The sequence below is a fragment of the Lagopus leucura genome, unplaced genomic scaffold (assembly GCF_019238085.1).
Source record: "Lagopus leucura isolate 7727_CA_CO unplaced genomic scaffold, USGS_WTPT01 Super-Scaffold_73, whole genome shotgun sequence".
Lineage (NCBI taxonomy): Eukaryota > Metazoa > Chordata > Aves > Galliformes > Phasianidae > Lagopus > Lagopus leucura.
Window position 1 is genome coordinate 87,640,826 of NW_024962252.1, and position 25,014 is coordinate 87,665,839.

General features: G+C 40.4%; 1 protein-coding gene across 1 annotated transcript in view; it reads right to left on the reverse strand.

The window, feature by feature from the left end:
- The window catches only part of TTBK1 (tau tubulin kinase 1), an 86,677-nt gene that overhangs the window by 47,058 nt on the left and 14,605 nt on the right, over positions 1-25,014 (reverse strand). The window contains exons 4-7 of the mRNA XM_042877267.1: positions 18,791-18,864; positions 16,097-16,237; positions 14,776-14,880; positions 2,075-2,140 (exon numbers count right to left, since the gene is read on the reverse strand). Of these exons, the coding sequence (XP_042733201.1) occupies positions 2,075-2,140; positions 14,776-14,880; positions 16,097-16,237; positions 18,791-18,864 (386 nt within the window). The remainder of the gene's footprint in view (positions 1-2,074; positions 2,141-14,775; positions 14,881-16,096; positions 16,238-18,790; positions 18,865-25,014) is intronic.

Sequence of the window (25,014 nt, forward strand, 5' to 3'; positions counted from 1 at the left end):
ATTTACTCAAGGGCTTTTTTTAAAACTCTCATAATCAAGCACCACAACAATTTCCAGATTCTCCCCATACCATCCTCCTCCTGGCCTAGCAAATGGGAAATTGAGACATAAAGCACATGAATTTGTTTTTGGTGCTCAACATACAATATCCAGACTATGATCTCTCAGAACAGCATGCATTAAGCAGCAATGTCTGTGTCTAAATAGAACTTCAGCTGATGTCAGCTACAGCTGAAAATTCCCAAAATCATACTTCAGTTTTATCAGTATCCACCAGAAAACATTATGGCATTCAGCTGCCCACCCTGTATCACTCTTTCCACCTTTGGCAATGAAGGACGTCTTACAGCCAGTAACCTCCCCTCGTAAAACAACCTGAATCTTCCTCATAAGTCTTGTTTTTAATGAGATATCCTACAGATTTATTTTTAATAAAGCCACATTCAGACAACTGCTAAGGGACAGAAGAAAGCATAATTAACACCCATCTGAATTAATACAACTCAGACCTTTGTTCCTCACCAGAAGGATGGTGTTTCAAAGTAACGTATTTTGAATTTTTAAGTCCTGCCCTCAGAAAAAAACAACTGTTTTTCCTAAAGCTTTCCTGAAAGTTCAGCTGCTGGCAGATTCCTCCTCCTCATTTTCAAACTTAAGGAATTTACAGGTAGCTACAAAGAGACTCTAAGAATAGTGAGCTCTGGGCCACGCTAATTACAGAAGTACTTTGTAAGTAGGAATAGAATTCTCTGACATATCAAAGGAATCTGAAGAACCACGTCCCCCAGAAGCCCAGAGTAAACTATTTGGAAAAAGCTTTATCTTTATTTATTTCCTAATTATGGGGGGCTTTGTTTTCAGTATGGCCCTGTATCACAAATACTTTCCAGCACATACTAGAAAAATGAGAATCAGGAAAGATTATATATCACAAAGACAATATATCTTAGTTTGCACCAGCTCAGGCACTTGTAGGACCCCTTTGCAAGCAGAAAACTAAAGCAGATGGTTGGTTTTTTTTCCTCCAATCCCTATGTTTTTATATATATATACCTGTGTGCTGGTACATATATATGTAAAACACATACACACACATGTATGTATGTACGCTGTGTATAGCAAATACTCTTTCAGATGAAAGTTCAAGTGCCAGGATCACTATGGGAAAAGATATGGGAATATGGTGCTTACGACAAGGGCAGAGGATGAGGTGAATAAAAACATTCTTTAGGTAACAGCATTCTGCTAGACCTATTTATTATAGGTCTGCAAATGGCTGAGCCACTGACTCAGTCTGTTATAACAAGACTGCAAGTAAAAACTCCAAGATGACTTCCGCCACGTATAGAATACTGCAATGATTAGAACTATCAATGCTGAATATTAATGTATTCAATACCAATTTACATTTACAAACACACTGTCTGAAAAAGTGACAGCAGTTAGGATGCTGGGAAGCTGGAGGAGGGCTGATAATTCTCATCTGGCAAGCACTTTGCAGCAGGACCAGAGGACTTATAGTTCACTTCTACATAGGAAGCATTACTGACATAGGACAAGAATGTTTTGAGAAAAATGGTGGATGAGATTTCTGGAAGTGTTCAGAATGAAACATGTCAGATCCTCTGGAAATAATGGTTATCTTCAGGAAAAAAAAAAGTAAACTTGAGTTCCACTAAGTAACTTTTCACCTGAGGGCATGCTGCTAAAATCCAAAACTCCAGGGGGAAAATGGATGTGATGGCACTCGTCTCACAGTCAAGTAGTGCTGGAAATTAGTGAGCAGGCTGTAAGGTAACACTGGTAACTGCATCAGTGGGAGTTTTTTCCTCTTAATCAGTGTCCAATAATGCAATAATGAAAATCATGAAGTTTACCAACTCGAGAGGATTCAATAACTGAATCATAATTTTGATTCTACAGAAAACACTCTTGACATCCTAATGGAATTCAGATGATTTACTTACATAGGCTACAAAGCAGAACTCACAGCTTTTAAGCCTGTGCTCCCGAGAACAACTTCCTGGGGAGAAATAAACTCGTGTTTAATCCTTCATAGCCCAGAAATACTCACTCGGTTTTTATGTGCATTCACTGAAGCGTAACGGACCGTTCCTCGAAAACCAGCAACGTTGCGAGGCTGAAGGGAGACAACAGAAACATTTCAGAAGGAGCAGATTACTAAATCCTACATGCAGCTACCTGCTGAGAACTTACATATTCATCTTACAGACCCAAGGGATACAAAGCTCTCATCTGCTCTAGCGGCCACCTGTGTAGCATTCTGAGATTCTGCATTTCCATAAAAGTTTATTTTACACAGAAGGAAAAGTTACAACAGGGATAGGTTAGAACAGCAGTAGTAGAAAGAGATAAGAATATTTTCCGGGATTATAACTTCCCTTTTAAACCCCAGGTCAAGGAAAAAGCTAGTACAGAAATGCTAGTGCAAAACTCAGTCAGAATAACAACAGCAAAGCAAAGTTTGAGGGCAGCCTGCTCAGGACAAGAACGAGAATCCCCTGACATGTGTACAACTTTGCTGACACTGCTTGTCAACATGATTTTTATTTTATTTTTTTTTACTCCTCACCAGTTTTTCCCCAGTATGTTTAGTTTTTCTTGCTCTGATTCTCTTGATTTTCACGTCCCCTGGGAGGTGAAGGCTTGATAAAGGTACTCTGGGAAAAAGGCAGCCCTCCTCTGACTTTTATTTGGAGCTGGAGGGGCTGAGCAACACCCCCAACTCTTTCCAATGCCGTCTCTACAAGGACATTACTTTTCACAGTGTGACTTCCTTTATTCTGAAAAAACTGCATTTAAATAATGACATCTGGCAAATTCTTTCAGCTTAGCTAGAAGGCCCAGAGTTAGCAGCAGAGCTTTCAAAATTCATGTGGTAAAACCAGGTTCAGGCACCTTAAAGCTAAGCCTAGGCAAAGCACTAAGTGTTGAAAATGATGCTAAGTGAGATGCTATTCTTGCAGAAATCTGAGCACACCAATACCCATTCTGTTGGGATGAGCTGTCCCACTTAGGTCAGTTGATTTCTGTTTGTTTTTCACCTGTGCCTATGCTTTCAGAGTGAAGCCTAAAACTGTGCTTTTATTTAGGACACTTCTGTCAGTTTAAGTGCATACAAGTCAATTATTTCCTTCTGGATACAGGAAAGCTCTACATTTCAAAACTCTCACAAAGAGTAAAAATTGGAGCATGTTTTAAACAAGATCATCAACACCATGCTGCTAATATGCACCTGAATAGCATCCATAATGCAGCTCTGCAGTTACAGTGACTCCAAACAAAAAGTCACATTTCACAAGCAGAACCCATACACGCCTGCCACACACTTAACACAGCATATAATCTTGCAGTTCAACAGCTTGAACTGTAAAGTACTTATTTAGCACTGGTAATATTCAAGATATGATTTTCATGACCATATATCTGTTCCTCCCAGAGCATACATTTAGGATGCCTACTGACAAATTACTGCAAAATACCTTTCAGTATGCACTGAATTCACCAATACAGGTTTCTGAAAAGCAGAATGCTTGTCACTGAACAATATGTTGGAATCACTCTTTACCATAGTTCTGACCTCCACATAGCTGACCTCTATAGGACAGCTGTCCTGAAGAGGACATTCATTCCTCTTTGCCATTGCGAGTGGAAATTTTTCATGAGCTATAAAATAACAGTATACTAGGAATTGTTCATAATAGTCACAATTCCAGTGTATAATCTATAATGCTTTCAGAACAAACACCGTTCAATTTCTGTAGCACAGGGAAGATTGTCTTTTATGTTCTATTCCTACTTAGATGTCCTCAGATATCAAATGTAGATCTATATGCATGGAGCCAAGTATCTCGTGCTGATTTCAGTATGGCTGGCAATATCTCTGAAAATATTACTTAGATCAATACTTACTGTTAGTAACAGAGTACTCTCTTTAATTATATCTATTCCAAAACCAGATCCCAGGCAGTTTGCAGGTTTGTTCTTTTCTTTCAGAATGGAAACAAATGCTCACCCATCATTTAACCAAGCTTCTGCCCAGCAACTGCTATGAAACAGTTCACAAGCCAGACCTGCAGCTGAATCCAATAAGCTCTCTCCCCAGTCCTCTCTGATTTGCTGCCTGCAGGAGATCACTGCAAGACTTCGCAATTGTTTTGACAGGATGTTCAGAACTTTAAACAAAATAGATAAACGTTATGTATGTTAACAATTTTTTCCTCCTAAAGGCTTTCCCTCCACATTTAACCCTGCCAGTCATGAGACAATTAGTTTTGTTTTTTAACTGGGTCACTAAATACTGCAATCAAATGTTCCCATGACTGGGGAAAGCAGGTGATAACTTATTTTCCATCCAAACAGTAAGTGCTCCTGCCTACCCAACTGCTGACTTATCTTCTGAATTCATCAGTATTAGTTCTTCTGATCTCTTTGCATACCTCACTTCTTCCTGTTTAAAAAAAAAAAGAAACACATCCCACCACCACATTGCCCAGCAGTGAAGAATGGCCTGGATAAAGCATCCCAGCTGTCCAGAGCTGTCCACACCAGACACAGAACTGAAATTCTGCAAGTTCTGACAGACTGTGGAATCGTGTATAGCATAACTGATAAAAATCCCCCAACTAACAGGAAAATAAGAAGCTAACAAGCTGATGACTTTTTAAATTTTTTCCCACATCAGTATTACTATGAAAAATGTTATTCATGATAAAGCATGTCCCCTGAATTCAGATTGTGTGCAAAAGTAATTCATCACACAGAGCTGTCAGGAAGATGACAGAGATATGAAGTACATTGCAGTGTCTCAGAAGTTAGGTTTAAAATGAGTTTTAGCTTAGGATAATATATTAGACTGGTTCCACAAGGAAAAAAATTACACTGTGTTCCTTTCAATATATGGGCAATGTACTACAACATAGACAACTGACAGCATCATGTATGAAGGCTGCTCCAAAAGTAATGGCTCCTATTTTGTTACATTGTCCCATGACACCAGAGGTGAATGTTGCTGGTATGGCAGTAGAGGTTGAACATTCCCACCAATGTCCCACTACATTTTGTTGCCACGGGACAGATTGTGTCTGACATGGAAGTGTGTATGAAGCAGGGGTGGAACTGAGTTCCCCCACGTGGGAAAAATGGCACCCACATTCAGTTGCTGTTTGCTTCACATTTAAAGAGACCAAACAGTGGATGTGAGCACAGTCAGGTGTGTTTAAGCAGTAACAACAGTGATTTGAAAAATAAACCATTTTTTGGATGGCCATGCCCAGCTGCCACACAACAAAATGAAGGTCTTGATCAGTTCATCCATGTGAACTGATGGATTACAACCAGGGAACTGCATATGGAGCTGAATATCGGCTTCAATGTACTAGAAATGATGGTGACAACATAGGAATATCACAGAAGTTTGCACCAGGTAGGCACAATGAACGCTCACACAGGAACAGAAACAACACTGTGTAGAGTTTGTCAGCACCTATTGAAACGAGGCTGAAGATTACAGTTTTCTGAATCACATCATTAGCGTGGTGAAACATGGTGTCACCACCAGAGTCAAAACAGCAGTCCAGAGTGGCAACACGTGAACTCCCCATTGAAGAAAAAGTTCAAGACAGCCCCAGCAGCTAAGGTCATGTGCAGTGTATTTTGTGATAGGAAAGTGATGATCCTCCTGAACTTCCTGGAACCTTGACAAGCTATCAAGTTGTAATGCTGATTATGCTGATTAAGCTGAAGGCTTGAACTTCCAGGATCAGGCCAGAAAAGAAGACAACCTTTCTCTTCCAACACAATAATGTCAGGCCCCATACCAATCTGAAGACGATGGAGAACAGCTTGGCTGGACTATCCTACCACAGCCACCCACAGTACAGTCTGGATTAGGTGCCTTCTGACTTCCATCTGTTCAGTTCAATTAAAGATGAACAACATGGACAACATTTTCTTAGCAATGACATTGTCATAACAGCCATGAAACAGTGGTGCAGATTTTTATAAGCATGAATTGCAGGCTCTTGGTCACTTGCAAAGGTATGTAGGTGGTGACCTTGTTGAAAAAAACAATGCTTTGCAGCTGAGAGTTTTGTGTTATATTTTCCTTTGTGTCTGTTGTAGTTTCCATTAGGAAATAAATAGGAGACATTACTTTCAGAGTAACCCATGTACAAAGTGGGTACATTTTCCCAAATTGTGTCCTGCTTTGCACCCGTGAACATTTCCTCATTCTGCATTTTAAACACTTCTGACCACCTGTATTAAAAGGGCCAATTCTGTCTCCCTTATGATTCAAATTAAATTTACCTTTCTCGTAAATGCTCCCTTTAATTCAGGAACATTCCTATTTCATCATGAACCAGAATCTTTGCTTCTTACACTACCTTTCTTCCTACACATCGAAACTTTTTCTCTCATCTCATTGTTCTGTAGATTGCTAACTTTGAAGGCCCTGATCTCCATCTCCATTCCTAATAACTTACATTTGGATGCCAGTGCTTTCCTCCTGCTGTTTCTTACTCCTGTGGTATTCTAATAGAACATGACTACTGGTTCCTCCCCAACCTGTGCAAACATCTCATGAGACCCACCACCTTTGCCTCTGGCAGGACTGCTGTCATCTAGGATCAGTTTATCAGTCATGGAAATAGGAAAGGGATTTCCAACAGTAAGAAAATGAAAGAAAGCTAGTGCAGACCAGAGAGAAGAGGCTAAGGGGAGGAAGGAAGTGTCACAGATCACAGGAAGCACTTGGAGATGTATCTTGGACTGAAATAACTTGCTGGAAAAGTTGGAGTAAAAAGAAAAAAAAAAGGAAACCTTAAATAAACAAAAAGCCAGCATCCTGGTAAGTACAAGGGATTTTCTACTTCCATTGGTTAGGCCTAAAAGGAGACACAGTGATTTGAACCTCCACATCTACTGTGGAGTCAAATTCCGCATCTTTCGCATACATGTTGAGATATTAATTTAAACAGTACTACACTGCAGAATTATTAATGACAGCAGCACAGTTTGTTCAGTAGGGAGTTAGAAATGAATAAACAGAAAAATCTGGAGTCAAAAGTGTCAGATGAGAGAACTCCCCTCCCTTTGCCTCTGAAGCCACAAGAGTGACAAAACCACAGTCTCTGGTACCACCCATCTGCCAACCCGTTAAGCAAAACCCCAAGTGCTCTAGGTTTCTGCAGCACATTTAGTTAGCTGTCATGATCCTGCTGAAAAGCAAACATATCATGAGGGGAAAAAATAAAACCAGGTGTAATCAGACTTCCATATACAACAAAAGAGCAAAACAAAATGAAAACCCAGAAGCATGATGATGGCTCACTCACAACTCATAGCAGAGATGGTTACGAGCAGCGGATGGGAAGCCAACGCATCAAACACAGCCTCAAAAGAAGAGCTCAAAAGAACTGTAAAACAGAGAGAAACCCAAAGAAAAACATGATAAAAAAAACAACAAAATGAGGAAAAAAACAAATTAAAAAACAATTCAATATTGCATCCATTCAGAAACCTGGGCATTTTGCTTAGCTGTTGTCATCCCCCATCATCCTCTCATGGCTGCTGCCTCCATGGCGTATGTGGTTCCAATTAGACACAGAACTTTCAGTGCGGGTTAAGAGAGCTCTGTAAGTAGTGAGAGGGGTCCCTCTAGAGAGGGACTTCTCCCTGATTATTCCTGATCATAAGTATAAAATACAAATTCAAGAGCAGAGATGCTTACAGCCTAACCACAGACCAGTCATACGGTCCTACAGTGATTTTCCTTCCTAAAATTATCTGATACCTAAACCTCCTCTCCTCCCACAATCCAACTGGCATAGTAACCAGCATGCAGGTTTGCCCTTAATGCATCTCCTATCCTCTCCACCCAGTGCAAATTCTAATGTTAGTGTCTTATTTTCTATAAATGAAGAAAAATCCACTTGCCTGATTATTTATGAGTTTCCACCCAAATTTTCTAGTTATTTCTACAGCCACCACCTTACTTTTTTTTCCTTCCCTCACCAGCATTCTTACTATCACTACTTCGCCAACATCACAGGTTTTAAAGCTGTCAACTTGAGGCAACTTCCCTTTTCCCAGGCTTGCTGCAGCACCCCATCTAGAAAGCTAGATCTCTGCTGGCTGTGGTGAGAAGCACAAAGGTGGTTTGTAAGAGGGCAGAATGAACGTCAGTATTGCTTTTAGGCCATGTGAGCAGACACTTTATCTTAAGGTCTGATGTGCATAGTATAAAAATGCAAAGACCACTCTGATCAGAGGCAAGAGCTAATAGTATATTGAAACACAACTCAGTAAAGTGAAAAAAAAACCTTGGCTGAGAGTTGTATATTCCAACAGAAAACAATTAATCAAAAGCCAACAACCCAACAGAGTTTCTTGTAGTATTATTTCCAAACCAAAACATACGAAGAGGTGAGTTAGAAAGACAACATTCTTTCATTCTTCATTCTTGGTAAACTTGAAAATTTCAGTGGATTTTAACATAAAAAAAGAGCAAAGGATAGCTTTGTCTTTTCAAGCAATGTGGCAACAGGCTAAGCATATAAAATTCCCGTGCTAGAATTTGTGCAGGAGATGAGAACGACAATGCCTCTCCTCGCATTAGAAAGCGAGGTAAGAGTGACCAACTTTTATTTATTTTTTTAATCAAAAGCTTTCTCCAGCTGTTATCTTATTTATCACTTGATTCTTGAACAGGACAACTTTAGCCTCCAAACATTTAATTGCCACACTCGTTTCTTACGCAGGAGAACAGAGTTCAAACCCCCCCCACCTCCATACGACGTGAAAACCTCCCTCCTTCCAGAGCACACTTGTATGCCTAAGCTACATTATGCTTAAGATGCAAGACTAACAACATCTACGTCGGAAAAGATCCATTTTGCACAGACTAATTTAATATTTCAATCACAGAGGGAGTGTTTGACAGACACTTCTACCTGACAGCAAATGCACTTACCTGATGTAGAAAAGACTTGACCTGTAAACCCAACTCAGCATTCACTTGCCCCTGTTCCCTGACCACTGAACACAGTAATAGCTTCCCATTCCTTTTTCTGTAGACCAGTGGAAAGAATGCTCAGAACTTCAGATGACACAGCACCGATCAGAAGGAATGACACATTCAGAGGTACCACAACTCCCCTGCAGCTTAGCAGTACAGGCACTCGGAAATGGAAAATGGGATCATAGCTCCCTTCAGGCATATATGAGATTTGAGCCTGAGTTGCATTTCCTTCCCCCCAGCCCTGTACCACAAGAGTTCTAACTAGAGAGCTGCTACATGAGGAAAAAAAAAATCATAGCAACCTGATACAGGTAGTCCAAGGTTATACTTCCTACACCAGGGCTTCCAGGTGAAGAAAGCAAAGAAACAGCCTGTTACAATGGACAAGGTACAAGAGTATCTGTGTGCTAATCACCTGGAAATCTATCAGCTGGTCTGCTCCTGATACTTTTAAACCACACTGATTTTCTTTAGATGTGATGATTTAAAACAACACAATCTCCTGAACTCTAAGTTTGGTACTCCAACAAGAGTAACAAGAACCTTTACATAATTATCTGAAATGTTCTTTAGTTCTAAAGTTCAATAATGCTCTGTAACTAACCCATTCCCACAGAAATTGCATTTTATAATACATTAAATGTGCAGTATTTTTTAGACATAGGTCCACTCTTCTCCTTCCTCTCATCCCTATACAAATTAATGTGACAGTGCTGGGCTGTTAGCCTTTTCTGCAATTATCTTTTTTACAATACAAAGTTGAAGAGAAATTTTCTCTCTTCCTAGGCTAATGCAGTGCTCTGAGTACTACAGCTCCAGAAATCTGTTTTATTCTACTGCAAAAATGCTAATCTTACCAGTAACATTACATCTTACATGTTTCAAGAAAAATTAAGTATGAAATCTACTGGGCTTTTATGTTTGAACATTTGGGGTCTTAGGATGTAGGAGTTAATCTCCTTTGTGTTATAAAATAACTCATTTTCTAGAAACCCCTCATTAGAAAAAAAAGTGTCATACTCTCATCTTCTAAAACCTTGTTCACTGCAGTGAAGTTCATTTTTAACACTGCACAGACATTTGGAAATATTCTTAATTAGTGGACACATTTCTGCAGCCTTCATCATGCTCCTATGAACAGGCTCCACGTTGTCCTGCCTGCCATCTCTTCTCTCTGCCCACTGAATCACACAGCCACCCTCACACACATGGTATTTTTGGCAAGGCACTGCAAACTGCTGCAGTGCAGTCTGAGCCATGAGGAGAAAGATCTAATCAATGGGCTGCAGCTGACTAAGCTAAAAAAATCTGCTTGCTGAGCATAACAACCCAGTGTCAGATCCTGCAAACAGGAGAGAGGCTCCTAGAGAAAAACAGCATCTCCTCTCCTGTATTTTCAAATAAATAATGAAGATGAAGTTGCAAAAACCTCCATTGCTTTCAATTAACGTCTGTGGCACCATAGGTTATATGTTTCTGAAGGCAAGGTGTCACACATAGAGGAAAATTATAATACTGTCCGTACAGCACTTAGTGACAAACCAAACAGACCTGAACAATGAGCAGTAACAATCAAGAAGTTACTGTCCACAAACTGACCTACATTAGCACAGAAGTCCCTCGTGACTCTGCACACCTCCACTGTACGAGCATATACTGTTCATCACATCATCTGCATAACAGCATTCATGTTTACAACCCTCCAGGTTAATACTCAGCCCTATTTCTCTATATCAGATCCATTCTGCTATAAAAATGGAGGCAAGATTAATTTTTTTTTTCTTTTCCCCCTTGTACACTTTTGGCAGAAGTATAAGGAAAAAGCAACCTTTCAATCCACTCTCTAGCTGCTTAGCTTGGTTGTCCTAAGCTATGCATCAGCACTAAGTGCTTACAGTTCACTGCTTCATGGCAAAGGTCAGTTGTACAAATGGGACACTGCAGTAAATAAGACTGCTCTTGTGTCTGTCTCAACCATGGCGGCAGGCTGTATTTAGAGGAAACAATGGTTAGACTCATATAGAAGGTCTCAGTATCTTGTAATGTCAAATTTGTTACGGATACCCTTGGGATTCATCCCAAAATGCACATCTTCATGGGAGAGTGCAAAAAAAAAAAAAATAAATAAAATCACAATGATGAAACAAATCCAGTTTTTCCTAAGAATATCCTCTGTATCTGAAAGCAGTTATTAACTGGAGCTGATGTAACAGATTCCTTCCATAAACTATCTATTTTTAAGCAGACTTCTAAGCCTTTCACAACTGAGAAACAAACAGGTTCTGCCCAATTCAAACCACCCCACCCCATCTGGTCAGGAACCTTCATACTGGTAACAAACCTACAATCCTGTGGAAAAACTAGATACTGAGGGAGGCTAAAGAGTATAAGTTTGAAAAGCAAGGGCAGTGGTCTTGAATGAGGTAACAGCACTGCTTTAAATATTAAGGGAAGAAAAATGTACTTTATGTATCAGCAGTCTGGATTAGGTTCTGACTGGCTTAAGATGACACTGTCCTCAGTTACTTACATTTCCCAATTTTCCTTTCCTAGTAGGCAAAAATGGGGTGCAGAGATTTTATAGGAATACTGTCAGTACAGAAGGCAGCAACGTTTCTGCTTTTTCTTTTTTTTTTTTTTTAATTTCAATTTCTCAAATGTTTAAATGTTTTTTACATGTTTAGATTTTAATCAGCATTTGTCACCTTTCGTACAGGAGAGAATGGCTGTTAGGGCTGGAACAGAAAAGAAGTCGGGATCTTCTCAAGCAGATTTGTCAGCTGTCCCTCTTATCCTTCATTCTTCCATCCTCACAATCATTTGAAAAACAAAACTCTCCACAAGATTTTATTTTTTTGCACTGGCAGCCTGTCCTGCTTATCATAATAGCCAGAGTCCCTCCTGCTAACCAGGCTGATGACTGTGATGCAGATGCCAGAAATGCTGATGGCAGCCAAAGAAACAGCCTCCAGATAGGCCCTAAGTAGTTCTCAGCACACAGTGGATAACAAATGGCTGATGCACATCTGCTCTACCTGTCCAAAGCAGTAACCATCAAGCAATGACTTCTACAACCCTTAGAGAAATATTAAGCAATGTGGCTGCTGAGATCAGAATTAGAATTCCTCTAATTGCTAACAGGGAAAGAAAAATGTTGCTGATGCTTCCTTACACACCTCCTGGCTCCAACCTTTTGTTGTCTATAATATAATGCAAGTTCTTACAGACTTTGTACTGTAGATTTTGCAAAATCTGGCAAGAGACAACTGACAGAGATATGAGACCGTTCCCATGAAAGCAAATCCATGCAACGAGTAGAGATTGTGCTAAAACTAGTATTCACATAAGGGTCTAAAAAGCTAGAGGATGGAGGAACTAACACTCACTGAAGATTATGGAGAACACAAATGATCCTGTATCAAAATTTCAACTAATCTACCAAAAATCAGAACCAGACATTTTAGGCAAACAGCCTATCTTATCTGTCTACTGTGGGGCTCCCTGCCTTTTGATGCTAAAAAAAAAGCCATAGCACTTGGCAAGCAGTGAATTGCACATACATAATTAAAAACAACAACAACAAACAGTGCCAGTACAACTTTCCAATGGATTTTGCTCCTTGGAATTGCTGGCTTCTCCCTTCCCGAAAGTCAAGTGTGTTTTTAAAATAGGAAACTGACCAAAAATAGTAAGGCCAAAGATATAAAAACAAAAAACTAAACCAAAACACAACAAAATCAAAACCACAATGTCCTAACAGCCAAGTCCATCATTTATATTACTAGCAAGACATTCAGAGTCTTCCTGAATGGCTAACAAGCAAGACTGATGTTATGAATTTCAGAGGATGTAAAAACAGCAAACAATTAAGGTACTAAAAAAAAAATAATAATAATAACAATAATAATTCTTGAAACTTTGGGGAACAGCATGAAACCTACCTGAGCAGGAAAAAAAACAACAACAATTAATAAAGATTTTGAAGGCCTCCAGGGATGGTGCACCCACCATCTCTCTGGGCAACCTGTGCCAGTGCCTCAACCATCTTTATTGTAAAACAAAACAAGAACTACTGCTTTATGTAATCCAAATCTCCCCTCTTCTTGTTTGAAAAAATTTCTCCTTGTCCTATCACAGCAGCCCCTGCTGAAGCCCCTTTCTCCTTATAGCCTCCATTTAGATACTGAAAGGCTGCTCAGGTCTCCCTGGAGCCTTCTCCTCTCCAGGCTGAACAACCCCAGCTCTCTCAGCCTGTCCTCATAGGAGACGTATTCCATCCCTTGGATCATTTCTGTGGTCCTTTTCTGGACATGCTCCAGCAGGTCCATGTCTCTCCTGCACTGATGACTCCACATCTGGATGCAGTATTCCAGGTGAGGTGTCAGCAACACAGAGCATAGAGACCAGATCACCTCCCTTGACCTGCTGGCCATATTTCTTTTGAAGCAGCACAGGATATGGTTGGCTTTGTGAGCTGCAAGGGCGTATTGCTGGCTCACATCTAGCTTGCCATACATCAGTAATCCCAAGTCATTCCCCAGTTTGTACTGATAACGAGACCTTGCACCTCGATTTGTTGAACCTCATGAAGTTCACCAGGGCCCACTGCTGAAACCTGTCTAGGTCTCTCTGCATGGCATCCCATCCCTTGGTCTCAGCTACACCATGCAGCATGGTACCATCTGAAAACTCACTTAGTGTGCATTCAATCCCACTGTCAGTATCATTCATAGAGATGCTAAAGAGCACAAGTTCCAGTATTGACCCCTGATGGATGCCGCTAGCTACTGATCTCCAACCTGACACAGCCACTGACCACCGCTCTGGCTATAATCTGTCGTTCCTTTCTTCACACTCCCCAGCCCTATCCTGCATTACAGACTCTCCAAATTTAACTCTCACACTGCTAACAGTTTCCAGAACAACTAATACACATGGAAAAAACAAGGAGACCAAGAAGTATTGGCCTATGATAATAAACAGGGAGATTGTCTGAACTCTCCAAGCTTGTACTATTGTGTTTCAAAATAAGTCTAGGAATCTCTGATTGCTACTTGCTGGGGAAACAGAGCATCTGAAGCTTACTGCACGCTTGTGAGTGAGCCCAGATATTACAGTGCTTTTAAAGGATCAGAGGTAATACGCACACTAGGTAGTGCAAGTTATGTTCTCTGCTGTTACCTCCTCTTCAGTCAGGCATGCTGAAATATTACTGCTCAGAAATCTGGACAAAGGGCAATAGACACAAAACCAGAGCCAGACAAGTATGCCATCAGCATATAGGAAGCTCAGCCTCAGAGATCACACCAGCCCTTTTTTTCCCCTCAGTAAAAAGCTTTATGAATCCACCAACCTGGCTCCCCATATCACATCCCTAGAGACCTAAAGCAGGCCAGACCTCTGATGCTACAGAAGTTACGTGGCCAACATTGGGCTCACCCTCTTTGCTTGGTCAATAAGTATTCTTAGCCTGTGGAATACACACTGAACCTGAAGGAAAAAAAAAATAAAAAAATAAAAAACCATGCATCTTGTGAGACAATAGCAAACACCCCTTCTTCAACTGCTAACTCATTCGAAGTTGCATTCTGCTTCTCACCTTGTAGGAAATGAAGTCCAATATGTTCAGTGTAACATTCAAGTATACTAACAACAAAACCAACAGACCAACAAAAGTTTTTCCTTGCCTAAGCAATAGCAGAAAAGGAAAAATTTGCTTGAAATGTACTTACTGGCCTGACTTCACCAGTGGTGTTGGTATACTGACGGGCCAGGCCGAAGTCTAACATGTAGCATTTCCTGTATGTTGAAGGTAACCGGCCCATGGCAAAATTGGACTAGACAAAAAGAAAGTTTAAAAAACAAGATCACTTTGGTAACAGTAACTTGGCTAAAAGTGGCCATTTGTTGACAAAATTTTGTCACATAGCCCCAAACACTTTAGATGAAACCAGAAGAGAGGAATTTTAAAATACATCTCATGATACATCTTAAATATGACTGGAGAACCGCTGCCATTTAGTAAGTTCACTTTGCAGCTAAGTGACTATGGAATCTCAAAATAACTAAAAATCTCATTAGCTTAGCAAAATTACAGCTGTTGTGAAAAAAGAGCTAGATTTAGCACCTATAGTTCTGCAGTGAGAGCTCCATCACTTGCATAACAGGCTAGAGCTATCGTAGAGAAATGCTTAACTTGTCTTCATAGCGCAGGTGCTAATGTGCATTCTCCTGCTCCAACTACAAAACTCCCTATCCACTTTATCACGTATTTAAATTCATCTGAATATTCAGACATCTGAGAAACACCTAGGTTTGGCTCTTAGTAAACAAACTGACATCAGGAAAGTTGAGCAGTTACTCTCATCATAAAGTTATGTCCTTAACCACAGTCGAGAGCTGCTAAAGGACTTCTGGCCAGTCACTAGCAACTAGTCAGCTAACTTTTCAGATGAATTAGATCTGCCAAAAACCAGTTTTCAAAGCAGCAGACTGAACAAGAAAGATTGTCACACAGGTGATATATCAAAAGTGTTCTGCTCAAGTGTTTATGAGATCAAAGAAAAAGACTGGCTTGGAATTATTGTGCCTCACTTAGGCACCTGGATGACCAACACTACGGCTGCATTTCCAAAGATTACAAGGATTATTTAGTCAATGAAATGGCATTTGTTTGAGTTACGGGTCATAGTACAAAATATTCTTCCTGAAATTCTTCTATAGTAGTAATTGATTGAACTCCAAGATGACTGTTCAACACTGGATTGCTTCCTTTGGTGATCTTGACTGGAGAAAGAAAGATCGACAGCTACTAATCCACCATGGATTGGCCTTTGCCAATAAAAAACTAGTTTGCTATGCACTTAAAAGAATAATATAATTGTCATTTTGTACTTATGGAAAATAGCCTGCGTGTTAGACAGTGGCAGTGTGCAAGGAGATCCAATTGCCTCCACTGAAATACGACCATGTTCAGTCCATTAGGCTGCCTTTATCGACTCAAGCATAACAGACAGACTTATCAGCAGAAGCCAAATTTTCGAAATAACGTACAGGTTTGATGTCACGATGCAGGAATCCCACAGAGTGAATGGCTTCTATCGACTCCAGAATCTGTTTGCCTAATCGTAGCGTTGTGCTCAATGTAAAGGTCCCTCGAGGCTGACTTCTTCTGAGATCTGCAAGATTTCGGCCCTGAAACAATGAATACAACATTTACTGTTTAAACTATCACAATAAAACATAGCATTACACAGCTGCAAGGTCTAACATGCATGTCCAAAAAGCAGAAATGCTAGCCAGAAATGCTCACCTCATGCCTCCTTTATTTTTTCAATGTGGTCTTCATGTACCTCATTTTAACTTAAGTGATGTATTTGCTGACAAGAAGATACCAAATCAGTATCTGGGAAGTCAGCTGATCCATTATTTCAGAAATACAGGGCAAGGACAGCACTGCCTCAGACTGTATAAGCCCAGCATCCCCTTACTGTTACGAGCAGGCTACAGGGAAGCTGAATTAAGAACAATCTTGGACTTTTTTTCTGAGTCAGATAGAGATGAAAGCAGTACAAGTACGATAAACAAGTCACGAAGCTATCTGTAACAACTTGGAGAAGTGATTTCATCACAGATTCCCCAGCACTAACTGGCTGGCTCAAGTTAAAGTCAGCATCGTTGTGGCAACGCCGAAATGGGAAGGGCTGTCTATCAAAATAATTGTGCTTTAAACCAGGGAGGGATCCACTGACTAAAAGTACTTGAAAATTACATGATTTTCATTTGAATCTTCAATTAATTAAACTTATGGAAAAAAAAAAAATCTAACAGCACAGCACGAAAATAAAGACAATTTAGAAAAAAATAGGGCAGTCTAAACACCAGAATAACAGGTACTTCGATCCCTGCCACATCGCTTTTGACTATACTTCTGGTTTACAAAAAGAAAGAAGGTTTTAAAATGAGTATCTTTTATGACAGAATAGCCCTGTAATCCACAGAGCTAATACAGGTATCAACAGTTCAAAGCCACTGAGAATAAACATCTGCTATTTTGGAAAGCATGTATCAAGAATAAGTTATAAGGACACACTCAATACCACTGTACTATAGAACCAGTTGATTCCATTCCTGCAAAGACATACATGCTTACATTGTAAATCCAGATGTATTCTAACAAAATCCACAACAGAACATAAGACAACATCTGATGAGAAAGCAGATTGCTCTCCAAACCAGTGGAATGACATCTATTCATCCACCCATCTGCAATTCCCAAGTAAATAAACTCAAGAGACATAAAGGAGTCAACTGCAACTGGCTCTTCATCTTAAGATTTAGTCTTTCAAATTGGTTTAATCCATCTTGCTTCCAAGTGTCCAGTCCCATGACCAGTCACTCTCAACAAAGACCAGCTAATATATATACAACTGGTCCATGTTTGCTCCTTAGTGTGAATGACAAAAAAAGAAATCACTAAAGTAGCAGCCTAGCCTTTTTTTTTTTTTCCTGTTGTATAATTTCTGTAGTAGTTCATTAGAGGCAGCACAGATTTGTCATCATTATCCTGAAAGGTCGGAGTTTCTGAACTGACATCAGGTCTTTCTTTTCTTTGTCACGTTTCTTAGACACTAACTAAAAACAACCTTCCAGGTTATGCAGCAACTTACCTTGTGTTACTAATTCACCTTTCTCATTTCAGCATGCACCATCACCCAAATAATACATAAAGAAACACAGCAGGTTCTGAAAGCTCTTCAAGTGACAGGTGGGCTTTATGGTATAACCATGTAGTGCTTTGTATAGCAAAAGCCTGAACATACAAACTACAAGAGAGTTAGAACAAGTTCCCTGCCAAATCTTATGTCAGGTGCTGAAATCAGATAGTTTCCAAGGTAACTGTGTCAAAAAAAAAAAAAAGCAGCTTTAGTTTGAAAGCATTCCCTTTGAACCAGGGACAATCTCTCTCCCTTGAAAGACCTTTCTCATGTGTTTTTGATTCAGATATATCTCCCTACTCATTCCCCTCTTTCTCCTGTGACTGTACACTGAAAAAGAAAGCTGCCTTTGTGACAGTACCATCATATTTTGGCTGTGAAGATGTGTATGTTTATTTAGTAAATTTTCCTGTACAAGCCATGGAGGAATTCCTTCAGCTCCTGCTTTTATTATGGCTTCGTTAGACAGACCCATGTAAACTGTAGCTGGCTGCCTCCAAAAGAAGTAACTGGCTGTCTAGCAGCATGGTGATAATATTTACCACACAGGTTGACTCAGTATGAATGTTGCTCAAACAGGAGAAAATACTTCCACAGCAGAAGCCAAGCTACCACCAATGTTGGTAGAAGTGGGAGAGATATCACTCTTTCAATGAGAAGATTGAGCTACTGGTATGAGACCACACTTGAGCTCCAATACAAAACATAGTTTGCATTTTCTATCACAGCTCAGCAGGAGATATTTCAAACTGTTGCAAGATTCTGCAGGTAGCTCCAGCAAAATTTTAAATTGAGTGCTTTCCTCAGAAAATTGTCACAAAGCCATGTTAGACAGAGAAGTAGACCTATGAAATATCTCAGCGCATCTTGACAACCTGGAGATCTCTCAAGGGATATCAGAGCAATACACCCTTTCACACAGTCTTCTTCTCCATGTGTTTTCTACCAGTGCTTGGCTTTATCCTTTCACTGTAAATCCTTCCCTGTGATGCCACCTCTGTGGGACAGAGAGAAGAAGCACAGAACTCACCTGAAGTTGCATGACCACATAATTAAATTTTTCATTTCTTCCACAGCCAATAAATCTGCAAACATGATCCTTCCCTGTAAAGAAACAGAAACATACAGAGTAGAACATGAGACGATAACCAGTTTCAGGCCAATGGTTTCTAACAAGCATGGTAAAAATGGTAGAAGTGGCATCAGGCAGGGAGTTCTGCAGAACAGATTAATTTTGTTTTTACTTCCCAGTCCCATATTTCAGGAAAGTACTGACACTGCACAGGTAAACTGCAACAAGTGGAAACCAGTGCCACGGATCCCTGAATCCTCAAACATGCTGCAGGGTACAGCTGGGAGTGTGCCTAACTGCAGTTCATACCAACACCATGCGCATGTAACACAGCCTCTGAACCAAAACCTAAGTAGCACATACAACTGTGTGCTTCACAGGTTCACTGGCAGTGCTTAAGCTTGTTATGCCAACTTCACTCAGTAAATACTGACTTACACACAACTGTTACTATACTTGCCCTATTAGATTGTTTCCTATGGAACAGCTAAACTAATGCTACTTCAGTGCATAAACAAACCCTAATTTTATTTGTCAGAAACTCTGGAAAAAGAAAAATGTATGTGAAAAACTATTAAAAGATAGAAGTTGTTAAAGGCAATTTTATAATAAAAAAAGGGAAGAAATACATGTCATATTCTGGCATACAGTTAAACAGTATGGTTTACATACAATTACACAATACTAGTTAGACCTCTGAAGTTCATTGCCCTGTGGCACAGAAGTGCTGCTGCAGCATTTACTTTTTATCAAGTGACACCAGACAAGACCCATATTCAAAAAACAACAGTGTGTTCCCAACAGAGTGGAAGTTGTGGTTTCAGATCATGTCCCATAATGGATTTGAGATGACATGCTTTCTGTATTAGCAGAAGGGAAGTATGATCATATAATGGCTTGAGTTAGAAGAGATATAAAGGTCATCCAGTTCCAACCCTGTGCCATAAGCAGGGCTGCCCCTACCAGCTCAGGCTGCCCACAGCCCCATCCAACCCAACCTGAATCACCTCGAGGGATAGAGCACCCACAACTTGTCCAGGCAGCCATACCAGAGCCTCACCACCCTCTGAATATAAAAAAAAAATTCTCCTCACATCTAATCTAGATCTCCCCTCTTATTTTGAAGCCATTGCCTCTTGTTCTGACAGAAGAAAGACCATGTAAAAAGTCAGTCCCTCTCTTTCTTATAAAGCTCCCTTCAAATACTGGAAGGATGCAATGATGTCTCCCCTTCTCCAGGCTGACCAAGCCCAACTCCCTCACCCTGTCTTCACAGAAGAGATGTTCCAGCCCTCCAAGCATCTTTGCGGCCCTTCTCTGGATCTGACAGCTCCACATCTTTCTTGTGCTGCAGGGCATGGACCTGGACTCAGTACCAGATTGGGCTTCAGGAGAGCAAAGCAGAGGGGGACAACTCCCTCCCTCTCCCTGCTGCCACCCCTCTTTTGATGCAGCCCACGGCACTGTTGGCCTTTTGGGCTGCAAGCACACATTGCTGGCTCATGCTCAGCTTTTCATCCACCAGAACCACAAGACCTTCTCTGCAGGACTGCTCTTGATGAGTTCTTCATATCTGGGATTGCACTGTCCCAAGTGCAGCACAATGCACCTGGTCTTGTTGAATCACGCTAGGTTCAGGCAACGTATATGTAATGATGTATATATATTCTTTTAAAAACTGACTACTAATAAACAGAACTAAGGAAGATGCACAATACAATGATGAACACTCCTAGCACAAACTTACACTCACCCCAGCACTGACTCCCCAGCCCAGACTAGCACAATTCAGCCTCATACATTTACACACTGCAAGTCATACTTTGCTTTGGTTTGCCTTTTGGAGCACAATAAGATGGATATTGAAGTAAGAATCAAAACAAGGACTATTTTGCTGGCAATGAGAGCTACTCTGTGGTAGAGAGAGTAAATGACTATAATTTTTACTTGTTTTTATTGTTTTAAATGATCGTGTAGCACTCCCAGCAAGTGCACTAGGTACTTTTTATTGCTTTAAAACTACAAACAAGGACATTAAAAAACAATCCTCCAACAGTGAGAACTTAGCCACTCTGATCAGTTATTTCAGAGGAACAGAATGCTACTGTTTGATACACTTGACTGTGACTTAACATACATCTCCGCTAACTCCGTATGGCTGCTTCAGATTTCAGCTATATTCCTGAGTATCTCTCTTTCTTATAAATCAGTTTGCTTCATAATATTATTATTTTCTGGATCACAAAATTCTACAGAATACATATTTTGCATTTGTAATTGTTTATCATTGAGAACTATATGCATATCTATGCTGATAACACATTTCTGTGCCAATTCCTGCATGAAACAAAAGGAACATAAGAATGTAGAGAAAGCAGGCCATATTTAGAGGCAGCATATATACAGCCAGCTGGTCACGTAGATGGGATAAATGCTTACAGCATAAACCCCTTTGGGTTTCGGATGCCTTTATTCATTTTCCAGCTGGAGAAGACACTAGGATACAACTGTTTGCTCTCTCAGAGGAGTCCATGCCATGCTGAAGTAGCAGATGGAAGATGAGAGTCAGCTATAACTTTGGGATTCCTGCAGATCAGTCCAACAGTTGATCAAAATTATGCAGCACACAAAGCCAATCATGTTAAAACCCTACTGAGCAATCAAGATGATGGAGCTGTTATATTTTCCTTTAAGGCAAAAGGAAACAGCCTTCTTCCCTCACACATGCACTCCACAAGCATGAAGATCATAGCACAGAGAACAGCGAAGCATACTTTCACTCAGAAAAGACAAAAAAAAAAGTATAAGCTCCATTTAGTACAAGTATCCTTGCATTCATTTTACTGCACTATCTGCCAGATAAAAACATGCATTCATTTCCTCTAAGCATTTAGTTAATGAAGTGCTTTAATGTTCATCCATAAAGAAATGTTTGTTTTTTCCCTGCTATTACTTTTAAATTAAAGTGAACATACACTTGAACATTATGGGGTAAGAAATACAAATATTTCATACACTGAAGTGGCCTTCACAACCCCTGTTCTGAAGGAACTCAAACATTATACTCAATAACCATGTCCTAATGTATAAAAATAATGACAAGAGGAAAGCCCTTCCACTATAGGATATATATATATGTACATAACATTGCAGATACACAAAATAAGAAACAAGTTAATATTGAAACTTTTCAATTTCACGATAAACATTCATTACACAGCAGTTAAACATTAAATGATCATCTTTTTTGAGCATATGCATGGAAAAATATGAGTTTCAGGATACTAGAAAACAGTATTTGAATCTACTAATTTAAATATTCAAATATTCCTAGTGTGTTTTCAAGACAGCAATTAAACTAATCAAATAAATAGTAAGAAAAAGAGTAAAAACATACAACATTACAGTTACAATTTGAAGGTTTTTTTTTTTTTTTTGTGTAGTAACAGTCACACTATTCTCCATATTTTCAACTGCAGGTTGAGGGAGGTGATTCTGCCCCTCTGCTCTGCTCTTGTGAGACCCCACCTGAGTACTGTGTCCAGTTCTGGGGCCCCAACACAAGAAAGACATGCAGTTGTTGGAGTGGGTCCAGAGGAGACAGGAAGATGATCAAAGGGCTGGAGCACCTCCCCTATGAGGACAGGCTGAGAGAGCTGGGGCTCTTCTGTCTGGAGAATGAAGGCTGCAGGGATACCTTATAGCGGCCTTCCAATACCTGAAGGGGCCTACAGGAAAGCCTGGGAAGGACTTTTATAAAGGCAGGTAGCAACAGAACAAGAGGAAATGGCTTTAAACTGGCAGAAGGTAGGTTTAAACTAGATACTAGGAAGAAATCCTTTACTGTGAGGGTGGTAAGACCCTGGCACAGGTTGCCCAGAGGCTGTGGATGCTCCTCCCTAGAGGCATTCAAGGCCAGGCTGGATGGGGCTGTGAGCAGCCTGGTCAGAGGGAGGTGTCCCTGTGTATAGCACTCCCCACTCCTGTGATGCCAAGAGAAACGTGACATCCAAATGCCAGTTCAAACACCCATAGGACTTACTCACTTGGCAAAATGTGCTTGGCAGAGGCACTAGAGATACTTGAGGTATATGAATCTGTCTCCCTGGGTTAGGTTAACACCTTCCAAGGGTACTTAGCCTTGCTTTCCTGCCTTTACAGATAGCATGGTTATATCGGCCTAGCAAAACGCTCTAGAAACTTGAAAAGTGACTATAAAAGTAACAAACTGAATTGCAGGGAGTTAAGACACTGTTTTAACAAGAGCAAGTCACACGCAGAAAAAGAAGGGATTGGGACTGGCAGACAAGAAAAAAAAAGTGAGGTCCCTTTTGTTCCTTTTTTTTAATTATTATTACTGAATTCTTACCTGTCCAATCCCTGGCAGTGAATTGGGAACAAGCAATACAAAATTGCTTCATTGTCTTCTGTAATAAGAAAATCAAGCACTCAAAAACTACAATGCCTGTGACCAGGCTGCATCTTGCACAGCTATTCAATATGCAGAAGATCTCTGCACTGCAGAATAAAATTAATCAGAGTCCTACGCAATGAGATTGGTTACACTGAGAAGAAGGGTTTTACAAAGAACATGTCACACTGAGCAGAGCTTAGAAATATCTGGCTGACAAGTGAGGTCAAAGGCAAGCACACAGAGCTCTCACACCAGGAAAAAAAAAATCCTGTGCTGAGTGAACAGAAATAGTGCTCAGGAAAGCCAGACTGACAGTGAGATAGCCTGGGCCCAGAACCCCAAAAGCTGTGCTAGAGCTCTTTTAACACAGCCATTACACTCTGATTAACTCCAAAGAGTCAGTCAATATCATAGAGAGAGCAGACCAGTTTCTGTCTATCAAAGAATGGTTTGGGTTGGAAGGGACCTTAAAGCCTTCCCAGCTAAACCCCCAGCCATGGACAGGGCTGCCTGCCACCCACTCAGGCTGCCCAGGGCCCCATCCAACCTGGCCTGGAGCACCTCCAGGGATGGGGCATCACAGCCTCTATGGAGAGCTGTGCCAGGGTCTCACTATTCTCTGAGTAAGTAATTCTTCCCTAACATCTCCCACTTCTAATTTAAAATCATTTACTCTTGTCCTAACACTATCAGGCCATGAAAAACACACAAAAACACACAAAAATCACCTCCCTCCTACTTACAAGCTCCTTTAAAATACTGGAAGGCTGCAATGAGGTCTTCCCAAAGGCTTCTCTTTCCAGGCTGAACAAGCCCAGCTCCCACAGCCTTTCTTCGTAGCAGAGGTGCTCCAGTCCTCTGATCTCCTTCATGACCCTTAGCCTACACCCCAAAAGGTTAAAAAATATGGAAGATATGAAAAAAATTTCTCTTCTGGAAGGAGGAGTTCTGTCACTTGTAAGTGCTAAGTAACAAAGCAATCTCATTTTTTCCTCCTTTATGATTCCAAAGAACAAGAGTCTCAGAATCCTGGTTTGTACCAGTAAGGGTTTTTTAAAGCAAACTCCCATAAGGCCTCAAATCACTGCAACTGCCATGCATCAGTTCACAGAGTGGGTGCAGGTCATGTAAACTTATTTTTGAACAAAAATATCTAGAAGCTCCATTCCAGATCCATACCAAGTAGTTCCCAAATCATGAAGGAAACAGAGTCCACATCAACAACTGGTGCCTCAGATAGCATCAAATTGTCTCACTATGTGGGGGATGAAAAGAACTTTTCATACCAAGGGACTGGTTGAAGTTAGACCAAAGCAAAGTTCCCAGACCACACTCTATTTATGTCTAAAAGTCCTGAAGTCATATACAGTGAAGATGCATAGGCTCTCAGCAACTGCTGTAACTTACTGATCTGCTCATATTATACTGCTCACTAATGTAGACACAGACAACCCTATAGAAGCCCTTGCTCTCTGGACAAGCAACTTTGAGTTCACTTCGCCATACACACCTTATTTCTACTCCTCTTTAACACATATGATCTAAAGCCTTACCAACACAGCCAAACACTTTCAGATGTATCTAGATCAACAACCTTCTGTACTGGATGCAAGCTCTATCTGCACGAAGTACTTTGACAATACAGTTCAGACTTGGTTTCAAAATACTTGATTGCAAAGTAGACAAAACACTAACTAAGGATAAAGCCATTTGCAAGTGGTACAATTGTATATAATTATCTCACTTGAAAATAATTTAATAGTGACTA